The following is an 11,760-nucleotide window of genomic DNA, read 5'->3' as shown; positions in this document are numbered from 1 at the left end:
GCTGTATGCATCTCAGTGGATGACCCTGCCTCCTGGGCTCTAAGCCACCGAAAATCACCTCTTAGCAGCTCATAAAGGGCTGAATGTGTGAGTTGCTTTTTATCACAAAGGGTTAAAACCGCAGCAGGACAATGAGCGTCCCATAGTGCCTTTGAATGGGCAGCAGGACAAACCTGCATAATGTGTCAACTGGTAAGTCCAGATTTTCTATATCTATCTCCACATACAAGTACCTATGCGGTATATAGAACTTCAAGGTACATAGATGTGGAGTTAGGAATAGTAAATCTATACTTCCCTAGAGGCACCTACCCATTCGAAATTCGGTCCTCGATATCAATATGTCACAATATTGCTGGTGTGAATGTTCAGTAGTACAATCCATGCATGTGGGGCATGTATGCCTATTGCTATTTGCCCTGCAACAGGGTCATCTTGGAACTTTATAAATAACCCATATTAAATAAATATAGTGTGCAGATGCCCCAAGGCTGTTCTAAAATGTAAATGCTCAGTTTTTAGGTCGAGCCTAGTGGCAGCATGCATGCACTGCGCGCTCTTAGAGCCATGCTGTAATAGAGTATGCAGTGGAAACCACACACACTCTCCGCAAATAATTTTGATTGGCTTGTGTCATTGTCTTTCGTAAATGCTGGCTTCCGATTAAATATGAGGCTTGTTAGTACCTCCTGGGCAACGCCTTGTCGCCATTTGTTACCGCCCATAATGACCGGACCTTTTACTTGGCTTGTTACACTGAATGCTTTATCTAGTAGGTGAGGACTATTTTGTTTATCGGCTCTAATAGGGACAATGGCGGCTACTTTTTTTTCTTGTTGTGTTTGCATGCTGCATGAGGCGCCCGCTTTAGGGATAAAGCGTTCAGTTAACATTTTTGTTTTAAAAGTTTGATGTTGAACATGGCGCCCATTTCAGGAACACCAAGCTCGGGTTTAATATATTTTTTTAAAACTATAATACTGAGCGCGGCGCCCGCTTCAGGGACACAGCATTCTTTCTTTTTCTAAGCTTTTACAATGCCATTAGGTTAAAAACTCGCAAATGTGGAGACCTATTGCATTGTAAATGCTTGTTATATACGGCTGTTGAAATTTTTCCAATTGATTCTCTACAATAAAACAGTGTTCAGAAATGTTCTGTTTTTTCCAATAATATCCAAAACAGAGCCACCCAATAATCCCCCAGGGACTGGGTATCGTCAACTTGAATGTGGTTGATTTGAATGTCCATATTTTATGCGAAAGGTGTTCTTTATACTACCACTTAATTTGTTATGATTGTATTGGTAGTACTTTGTTGCCAGACATTTACTTTGTAGAAATGTAACATGTGAACAAGAATTAAATGACTTATATTTTTGATACATTTATATTGTCCTATATTAAATCCCTGTGATTACAAAAGAATTAAGTGTTCATGTATGTGACACCATCTAAAAAGGGAATCATGATGTGAATGTTTCCTTCCGGGACATCTTGCTTTTGTTACTGTTTTTTTCAAGGGAACAACGCCTCTGTCTTAAGTAACTGCAACAACAGCCAGATGCTGCAAAAAGGTTTTCCAATCACTCATGAATCATTAGCACTTATTACCACTGAAAACAAAAACCTTGCTAAATGAAAAATACTCCACCCAGTTTTTGGCTTTCTTGAAATAGTATACAGACAGCAAAAGAAGCAATGACGTTCTAAAGTTACTAGGATTTTCTTTCCAGACACCTGGGAATATTTAACGAGCATGTGAACGTATAAAAGAGAAATGCTGAACAAATATATTTTCTGACTTTAACAACTTATATTTCTTTGTGAACCTCTGCATAGTATGTGGCAATAAAAATATGCAGTCTACACAACAGACTTTCCTCACTATTAATATGTATTAAAGTGCCCAACACACTTGCTGCAATGAGTACAATACTGTACCAGGACACTAGTACTTTTAAAAAATCTACTTTATTTTGATCATAGAAACTCAGAACGTGTTTCATAGGCTATTACTGTACACCAAATTCCATTCACAGCTCACAAGTTTGTAGAAAATCTTCCTGCCACGAAGTAAAAGTGCATCTGGGGGTGTTGGTGGGTTAGCGGATGTATGCATACATCTTGGGTTCCTCATTCGCTCAAGCTATCATCTTTCACAAAATGTCTAATGCGTTTGTGTTGGCTTCATGGCATCGTTTACGCATTTGGGGAGTCGCTTTCGTCGCTGATGTCAGAAACTGCATTTACATTACTAGGGATGACCGCTAGTGCGGTGTCTGCGTGCACTTCTTCCTCGTCAGATTGGATTATGGGTGACTCGCTGTCTTCACTTATTTCTTGGCAGACGGTGTCGGTTTGGTTGGATGACAAAGAAGAGAGTTTCTGCCTTAATTCTGTCTGGCTGGGAACATGAATAGTTATTTCATTCTGAAAGTTGTCGAAGTCTTGTCCTTTACAAAGTAAGAAAGAAAACACAATATAGAAATCATTACATTGTTCATCCCATAAAGGAGTAAAACATATAAATCCCAAACAGAAAAAATCATGGGGAATTTAATTCATAAATCAACCGCGAGAGATGTGTAATTTGCACAAGATGAACAATTTACTTATCTTTGGTAACGCTCTTTCTGGTAGAGACTGTATCTAGTCTCAGATTCCTCACCATTTAAATATTTTCCCCAGGCGTCAGACTGGATACAGAAACATTTCCACACTACCTCTGCACCTCGGAAAGTGGCGCTATTGGGCTCTGTACTGACGCTTTCACGCTATATAGGCACCACCCCCCCTGTGAGCTGATGTCAGTTGCTTTGAAGACTATCCGTACCACCAGACGCTGAGTCCCAAAAGCGAATTGATAGACCAGTGTGCAGATTCCTAGACTTGGGATCTTAGTAACGGGTAGATTCCAATGGCAGAACTAGAACTAGGAAGATGGGTGGATCGAGAGGAATCTGCGGCTAGAGTTTCTACCAGAAAGCGCATTACCGAAGGTAAGTAACTTGTTTTTTTAAAAGAGACTTTTACCTGCACATTCCTAACCTTTTCAACAGACAACAATGCAGTACCTATAGAAGGTAGGAAGAAAATGTACTTAAACCAGCAAGTCCCTCACCAACCGAGCGAGCAAAGTGAGCATCTAATCAGACTTGGCTATCCAGACAATAGTGCTTTGTGAATGTATGGGGGGACGCCTACGTAGCTGCCTGGCAAATGTCTAGGGCTGGGACTCTGGTGGAATGGGTTTACAAGAAATGGGGAGGCTGCTTTATGCGAGTGCATAGCAGATTTTAATACAGAGCATGATCCAGCGCAAGATGGTACGCTTCTGCATAGCCTTGCCAAATTTCCCTCACGGCGAATCCCACACACAGCTGGTGGCAGAACATGTTTCAAAGCGAGAGATGCCTTAGAAACGCCAACGCGCATAAGTGCCGACATTGCGCTTTCTCAGCAAAGGCGAATATATTTAGCCAAGGTTCTCCTCATTCGTGGAAGAGACCTTGCACCACCTCTGGGTGTAACTGTCACTCGTGATCAGCCAGGCACGACGGATACGATCATCCGCCCTGGTGTTCAGTGAGCCCACCAGGTGGATCTCCAATAAGAAGATACTGTGGTTGTCCAGCCATTTCCAGAGATACATGGTCTCTTGGCATAGGGTCCGTTAACCACCCGCCCTGTTTGTTGCAACACCACATGGTGGTGGTGTTGTTCGTGAGGACCTGTACAAGCCTCGCCTTGATGTATGGTACAGAGGTTTTCAGCGCCAAGAGAATGGTCCTCAGCTCCAGAAGACTGATATGAAGCCAGGACTCTGCCAGAGACCTCTAATAGCCACCTCTCCCAGGTGGCTACCCCAGCTCAGAACCGACACATTGGTCACCACTGAGAGCTCTGGCTGGGGAAGGAAGAGAGGTTTGCTGCTTACCCAATCGCAGTTCAGTATTAACCACTGCAGATCTTTCGTAGTCTCCTCTGAAATCTGAACGTGGTCAGAGAGGGTCCCTTGATCTTGTGCCCACAGGGACTTCAGATTCCACTGCAGAGCCTGCATACGCCACCTGGCATGCTCAACCAGCAGGATGCAGGATGCCATCAGTTCCAGCAGTCTCAGACTCTATCTTAGTGAAATCCAGGACCAAGACTGACAGATCAGGATCATAGCCTGAACGTCCTGGACTGTCTTTCCTGTGAGAAAGGCACAATACCGAACCATGTCCAGAATGGATCCGATGAAAGGAAGTGTCTGTGGAGAGGTCAAGTGGGACTTCAGCATGCTCATAGTGAACCCCAAAGATGACAGAAGGCTCGCTGTAGTCTGGGGGTTGTTGATGACTGTCTAGGCTGACCCAGCCTTCAACAACCAGTCCTCGAGGTAAGGGAAGACTAGTGCCCCTGACCTCTCAAGGTGTGCTGCCACCACTTTTGTGAACACCTGAGGAGCACTGGTGAGGCCAAACAAGAGCACAGTGAACTACTAATGTTCCTCTCCAACCACAAACTGCAGGTATCGTCGATGGGTGAGCAGGACTGGAATATGGAAATAGGTGTCGTGCAGGCCCAAGGCCACCACTGAGAGCAGCACACTGACATTGGCCGCGATGCAGTGTGCACCGCAGCATCTCCCGCAAAACTGCTGGGTACCTGTATGACAGTATGGAATGCCTCTTTAGAAGCAACGAAAGGAAGACTAAAATTGTTGCTGGTGAGGCTGGCAGCGGCGGCTGCCGCCACTTAAAACTTGTAGGGTGGTGGGTGCAGGGGGGGGCTCAAAGCTTGGCAAATATTAATAATAATAATAATTATATAACCACTTACCTGCCGTTCCACCCCACCCCACCCCACTCTGCTCTGCTACTGCTCCTGGCCACCTTGAACCTCTCCTGCTTGTTGTGTCTGAAAGCCAGAAGTGGATGGGCCTAAAGGCACAGTCTCCCCATCCAATCCAGACGCTGCTCTCTAGCACAACAGCAGTGCCAATATTGGTCTGAGCAGCCTAGTTTGCCGCTCAGATGGTGCCGGAGAGCCTGTGGGGTTTCTCCAACTCGGCTGTACAATACAGCTGGGTTGGAGAAGCAAAGCGCGCATGTGTGTTTGGCCTGTCTGAGACGGCCGGACAAACACATATGTGAATTTATAAATGTAGAGTACTCCTACTTGCCCTGGCCCGGCCCCTCCTGTTGGATGTTAACTCCGACAGAGATAAATAAAATGATAACAATGTGTTATTATCATTTTATTTATCCTCTGCTGGCAGTGGGGCGACGCTCCTCTGCCATTATGGAGGAGCTGCCCCTGGATGCTGGATAGAAAGGCCCAGAAAGCGATCAGTAGCCCTACTCTCCTTGAAACATTCAATAGAATCAGCCTCGTCATCAAACAAGCAAGTCTCATTGAACGGCATGTCCATCAGGGAGAACTGGATGACACCATTGATCGTAACGAATGGCAACACTGGTGCCAATGGCCTGTCCAACTGAATCAGTGGTGTCCAAGCCACAACAGACTGTGAACTTTGCTGCATCAAGAATATCCTAAATGGCCTGTTACAGAACAGGTCTTCAAAATCACCTGGAAGGACTTGCGCTACAGAATGCTGAAGGGCATGAGTACAGCGGCCCAGCAAAAGGGAGAAGTTAAATGACCGCAGGGCAAAACTGGCTGAGGGGAATAAGACTTTTCCAAAAGTCTCCACTCTCTTTGATTCCCTATCAGGAGGGCTTGGTAGTGAAATTATTAGGGTTGGTCTGGCTATTGGAAGCTTGCACCAAAGACTCTCCTGAGGTGGTTGCTGAAACAACAAGCATTGGAAATGCAATAGGTCTCGCAATAGAAATGTTTGAGCTTTTAGTGTGGAAAATGTAATTTTTTAAAAATTTTTGTTTGTTTTTTAAAATATAAAAGCATTAATTTTGTTATTAGAAATGCCAATAGTTATAAAATTAGCAAATGTTACATCTATAGCATTAGTAAAGGTACATGTTTAGTTTTCCCCTTACTTACATGTATTGATCTGACAAATGGAATACAAAAGGGGGGTTGCTGAACTGTTCCTATGGAGAGTGAGGGAAGAGTTAACTGGCATGACCACAGATGTTAGAGTAACATCCTGGGGCATCCATTTTGTTGGATGTAATTGCCTCACACACCCCGAAGGATGTCATGCTTCATCATCGGCGGTTGCTCCTCGTCGGGGAGGCGGTGCAATCCCCGACGGGCTCACCTCAAAGAGGGGCTCTTTGGCGGAGATCTTTTTCCAACAGCCTTATGGTGAGGTGGGGGTGTGTGGGCTGGGCTAGGTGTAATGGTGTGAGGGATATTAAAATGTAGCAAGGGGTACCGGAATTCAGTTTATTCTGGGGGTCCCCTGGCTGCAGTTAAAAAAGTGGGGTCTAGTCTAGGCCCACAGCGAGAAACATGTCGACCAGCATCACCTTTAGTCTCATCTAGGGTCACCCGACCTAACCTGCTGACACCTAGTGAGCTAACCCCACTTTTTTAACTGCAGCCAGGGGACCCCCAGAATAAACTGAATTCCGGTACCCCTTGCTACATTTTAATATCCCACACACCATTACACCTAGCCCAGCCCACACCCCCCCACCTCACCATAAGGCTGTTGGAAAAAGATCTCCGCCAAAGAACCCCTCTTTGAGGTGAGCCCGTCGGGGATTGCACCGCCTCCCCGACGAGGAGCAACCGCCGATGATGAAGCATGACATCCTTCGGGGTGTGTGAGGCAATTACATCCAACAAAATGGATGCCCCAGGATGTTACTCTAACATCTGTGGTCATGCCAGTTAACTCTTCCCTCACTCTCCATAGGAACAGTTCAGCAACCCCCCTTTTGTATTCCTAGTGCAAGATACGGACACAAGCTGTAACTGGACCTTCCACCACCCTGTGTGGTAAACCGTGTCCGTTGATCCATTGATCAACTACCTTACCTCCCTCCCTTTTTGATATAGACTTGATCTGACAAATCACAATGTTTTAACAAGAACAGAATTGATAACATTTAACATCTTTTTATGACATTTGTAATAAAGCTTGAAACATTGACAGAAAATATTTGAACCAGTTGTTGTTGAATGGTTGCACAGATTGATGCTGTGGTGGCGCTGAGTGATGTTGTTTTGGCGACAAGTGATGCTGTGGCGTTCAGTGATGCTGTTGTTGCGCATAGTGATGTTGTGGTGCCCTGAGTGATGCTGTGGTGGTGCTGAGTGATGCTATGGTGATGCAATAGATAGGGTGAGTGCGATAGATAGATAGAGGGAGGGTGATCGATAGAGGGAGGGCGATAGAGGGAGGGCGATAGAGGGAGAGCGATAGAGGGAGAGCGATAGAGGGAGGGAGGGCGATAGAGGGAGGGAGGGCGATAGAGGGAGGGAGGGCGATAGAGGGATGGAGGGCGATAGAGTGATGGAGGGCGATAGAGTGATGGAGGGCGATAGAGTGAGGGAGGGCACGTGATAATCACGAGTTAAACAAGCTCTGAAGAAATGGCTCTATGAATGTGTGTTCAATGTTTCTTTTGCTGCTGTTTGTTTGGCGTACACCAGACAGCTTGAGCTTTTGGCTATTTTTGCAAAGTTCAACATATAATTCAATGTTTTTGCATCAAACAGGCTTGAATGAGCTAAAAAATATGAATACTTTCAAAGTTGTCCACAATGATGGGATTGCGGGGGGGGCTGGGAGGTTGTCCACAATGGGATAGGGGGGGCCCAGAGGCAGAGATGTGTGTCCATTGCTTGCTTTACAGTCAATTGAAGCCTTGCTGCGCAATGGGCACAAAAGAATCCATGAACACTTCATGCTGTTAAGGTGTTTTACGAAGGAGGCGTCTGGTTGCCTTGGCGCTTCAGACATCAAGAGGGGTTGTCGTTTACATATCAGTAAAATGCCAAAGCAGAACAAGAGTTGATTTTTAAACCCCATAGAAGTAAGCTTGTAACAATAGGGAAACAAGACCACAGTGAAAACTCTTTTTTTTTTAATCAAAAGGCAGGGCCGGCATCTGGATATACCCAGTCAATTTAGAAATATTTGATATGTTTCTATTCCATTTACCAAGTGACACATAAAACACCAGGGGCGTTGCGCTGAGAGGTAATCAAACAGAGGAGACATTCCCGTGCATCACCATTTGTAGGGGAAACCGCCCAGACGCGGGACCGGCTGCCAAAAATGGCAGCCGCGAGAACCAATCGAGCCCTTTTAACATGCTAATGCGAGCCGTTTAATGCAGTCTGCCAACTCTCCAGGGATGTGTTGTGGGCCCCTCAAAGCCGCTCGGCTTCACAATGGTGAGACCCTGTGAAAACATCTGGCCTCAGATGAAGATCTCACAAAGCCTCCCATCCGGACAGCTTCCACTGAATCGGGAAGGATTTTGTCACTTTTGTGTTCCCGGCCAGTTCGGGGGTGTTTGTGCCCATAGTCCTGTACTGAAAAAAAAGGGACGCTGGGTCAGCATATAGCTGGTCTTAATGAAGGTACTAAAATGCAAAACACAAACGGGAATTAAGAGGGCAACAGAAGGTGGCTTTATCTCTCGAAACAAACCCATTTAAAACTTGGATGTAACAGTTGATTTAGTATTTCAGTGGCCACACAACTCACTCGATGTTTCCTTTCTTCCCGATTTGTCTGAATAAATGGTGATAGGCGCTTGGTTTCTGTACTAAAGTGTGGTGACTCGCAGCAATCTTTTGGAGCAACGTAACATAATAACAGATCGTATTTGAGTACTGGTGACGACATTGCAATGCTCATATTTTTGCTGAAATAACTATACTAAACACTAACGGGTGACACATGGGCTCTTGATACTCTGCAGTGCGGGCATGTGCTTGTATAACTGTACCATCAATTTATTTTTGCACCGCTTCAAGTATTCTCTATTGTGTTTCAGTGGAAACTCCTGCGGGGGGATAGGTTGAGACTGGAATAAACTAATTTATTACTGGCTCTTGTTTCTGAAAGCCGAAGGATGAAAATGCGTCCACAATGTTTTTAAATAAATTGTTCATTCATATTACAATATAAACTAGAACGACCAGTTTACAGATTACAATGCAAACCAGAGCGTCCAGTCCAAGCTCTTAATATCTGAGGGCTTAAAAGGAAACAAAAACATTTGAGAATGCTTCTATACAAAAGGATTTTTTTTTAAATGTTGACCATTGACGAAAAGGCGTGAATATTTGCTTCAGCGGCAGCGATAGTACGGGATGCACTGGGGTGGGCCATAGGCTGTCCATAAAACAGACAGACATTGGCGTCCAACATGGCGAAATCGGATACAGCGAGTTGCGTTTTGTCACGCTAAATGGTTCACCTGGCCTGACACCTTAATTCACATATTAACATTCCTGACATGTCAGCCCGCTGTTTCGGTGACAGGCACATTCCGTGCAACAGGAGACGTGAAATAAACAGCCATAGGGGAAGATTCCGGCAGACACAAAAGAAAAAACAAAAAGAATTTACTAATTAACGTAGGATGATAAACAAGAAAAGTTAAATAAAGGGAGACACGTCCTGGCAGCCGTGAAACTGCAGGGAGAGAGAGGGGAGGTGCTGGCAGCTGGGGAGGGGGTGAAGAAATGCGAGCCTGGCTGTGTGGGGGAGAGAGAGGGGAGGTGCTGGCTGCACCAAGCTGGGGAACAGGTAGCGATTTACTGGCGATTTGATGCTGTGCACGCGCATTTTAACTCATTGCGCTTGCACATTGAGCTAAAAGCGCACATGCGCTGCATTAAATCGCCAGTAAATCGCCAGTCAGGTAAACTTTTGTTTAAGCCCCTATAGTCTCGCTCCGCTCAATGCGCATGCGCATTGACAGGCGAGACCTAAAAAGGCTGGGTCGCCTGGAGATGCCAGTTAACAGGAGGCCAGGTATACGGCTTACACAAAGCCCTAAGTGGTGTAACCATCAAGGCCTCATTACAAGGAAGGAAAGGCTCATAAGCAGTTTGGCCCGACTTCATCAGAACATTTGTTTTCATCTCCATGGTGGAGTGATGGAGAACAAGGACTTTGCCCACCCAATCCATGACCATGGCGTAGGATGCAGAGTCTTCTGTGGCAAAACCAAGAGGAGAGAAAAGGGCTTACTCTGGGGAAATATTCAGCCCAGTGACGTCTTGCAAGTCCTCATACCAATTGTCTTCGGAATAGGGCAGAGTGAACTGGGAAAGTAAGTGCAGAAACCTCTGTCGTATTCAGTTGTGACGTCGGTTGAAGTTGGACAGGTGGTGAATTCGTTTGTAGAAGACAATTGGTGCCACCTCTGTGCTAGGCCCAGAGTGAGGATGGGTGCCAATGGTACTGGAGCTGAGACAGAAGTGGATCAGAGGGTCCAGCTGGCCCTGAGTGTGGACCTGCCAGTGGTAGTCCAATTGGAAGACCCCTTGGCTCCATGTGGCCTGAAAGGTGCACCAGAGGGAGTCGGTAAAGATACGAAGAACCGGAGCATAGTTGAGTGAAACTCTTCAATCTGGTGCAGCATGGCTAAAGGCCCCCAAAACTCAGGTTGTCCCAGAACCAGTTTCAGAATTGGCTCCAAAGTTGACCAACTTGGGGAGCAGGAGGCGCCTCACACAAGCTTTATCAGAGGAGTGGGAATGGAGTGGAGGAGCAGAACTCTGCTATGACTTCTTATGTATTTTGTGTTTACCTGAGGATTGGAAGCGCGATGAAGACTGGCCTCGAGAGTGGCTGTGTCGACTCTGGGAGCAGGATAGAGCTTTGGACTTGGAGTGGCCCCAGCACAGCAGAGTTTCGCCTTATGTTCCCTGATAGCCTTTGGGTTCATCGATATGTAGTCTCCAAAGGTCTTGGAATAGTGGATTGTCCCCAGACACCACAGGCAAACCTGATCTGATTTGTCAAAAGACATCTGTTTGCGACAGTACTAATAGGGTTTAAAACTGGTCATCTTTAGAGGTGATATCCCTTGCACAATGTTAAGAAATTAGTAGAAAAACTGCAAAACGAGAAAAGCTCCGAAACCGCGTCTAGAGACATGGAAAAAAATTAACTGATGCCAGTGCACTGGAGTGGTGTCTATTTAGGCCCTGCACGTCCATTCTGGAGCAAAACAGAATCATTGTGGAGCTGCACATCACCACTTTCTGGCACATAGAGTCACTAAGGAAAAGTTTCCGGATCCAGTGTGACAGCTGGGGAATATTCAAAAGGTTAGGAACCTGCAGCTAGAAGTCTTGATCAGATCATCATTTTTTATCATTCACCCGTATATGGCATTATCAGGAAATGAGGTATTACTAATAGTTATACTCAAAGTACAATGAGAAATTATCATATAAAATAGTAAGTAATTTAAGGGGAGGTTACTACATCCTTCTGCATTGAGCAATATCAACCTTTAAAGGCCTGAAGAAGAATTACTGGTCCGAGCCGAAGGTGAGTGTCAATAACATGGTAATGGAACTTTAATGGCCAATATAGCATTCTACAGTAAGATAAAGATATTAGGACATAACACCCAATGAGGGCCCAAAGTCCTAAATAAATACTGTTTAAAAAGCCTGTCACAAGACCCCTCGACTCTTCAAAGCTTCTCTCGCTCCCATGCGTAATAGCTGCTGCTGTCCCTTCTTTGTCAGGTACTGTGAAGTCTTGTATGCACAACTTTGGAGTAAATGAAATGAAACAGCAGCAGGAGCGGTCAAGCAAGGGAGAATGGAGCCTCAACACCCATATGATCCCCCTGCT

At 45.4% G+C, this 11,760-nt stretch overlaps 1 protein-coding gene across 1 annotated transcript in view; it reads right to left on the bottom strand.

Annotated features, from left to right (window-relative positions):
• Positions 1-1,954: 1,954 nt before the first annotated feature.
• DTNBP1 (dystrobrevin binding protein 1) overlaps positions 1,955-11,760 on the bottom strand; it is a 491,566-nt gene continuing 481,760 nt past the window's right edge. Inside the window, exon 10 of the mRNA XM_086965159.1 lies at positions 1,955-2,455. Within this exon, the coding sequence (XP_086821285.1) occupies positions 2,202-2,455 (254 nt within the window). The 3' untranslated portion in view covers positions 1,955-2,201. The remainder of the gene's footprint in view (positions 2,456-11,760) is intronic.

The sequence above is a fragment of the Lissotriton vulgaris genome, chromosome 4_1 (assembly GCF_964263255.1).
Source record: "Lissotriton vulgaris chromosome 4_1, aLisVul1.2, whole genome shotgun sequence".
Taxonomy (NCBI): domain Eukaryota; kingdom Metazoa; phylum Chordata; class Amphibia; order Caudata; family Salamandridae; genus Lissotriton; species Lissotriton vulgaris.
This window is presented reverse-complemented; position numbering and strand designations above follow the sequence as displayed.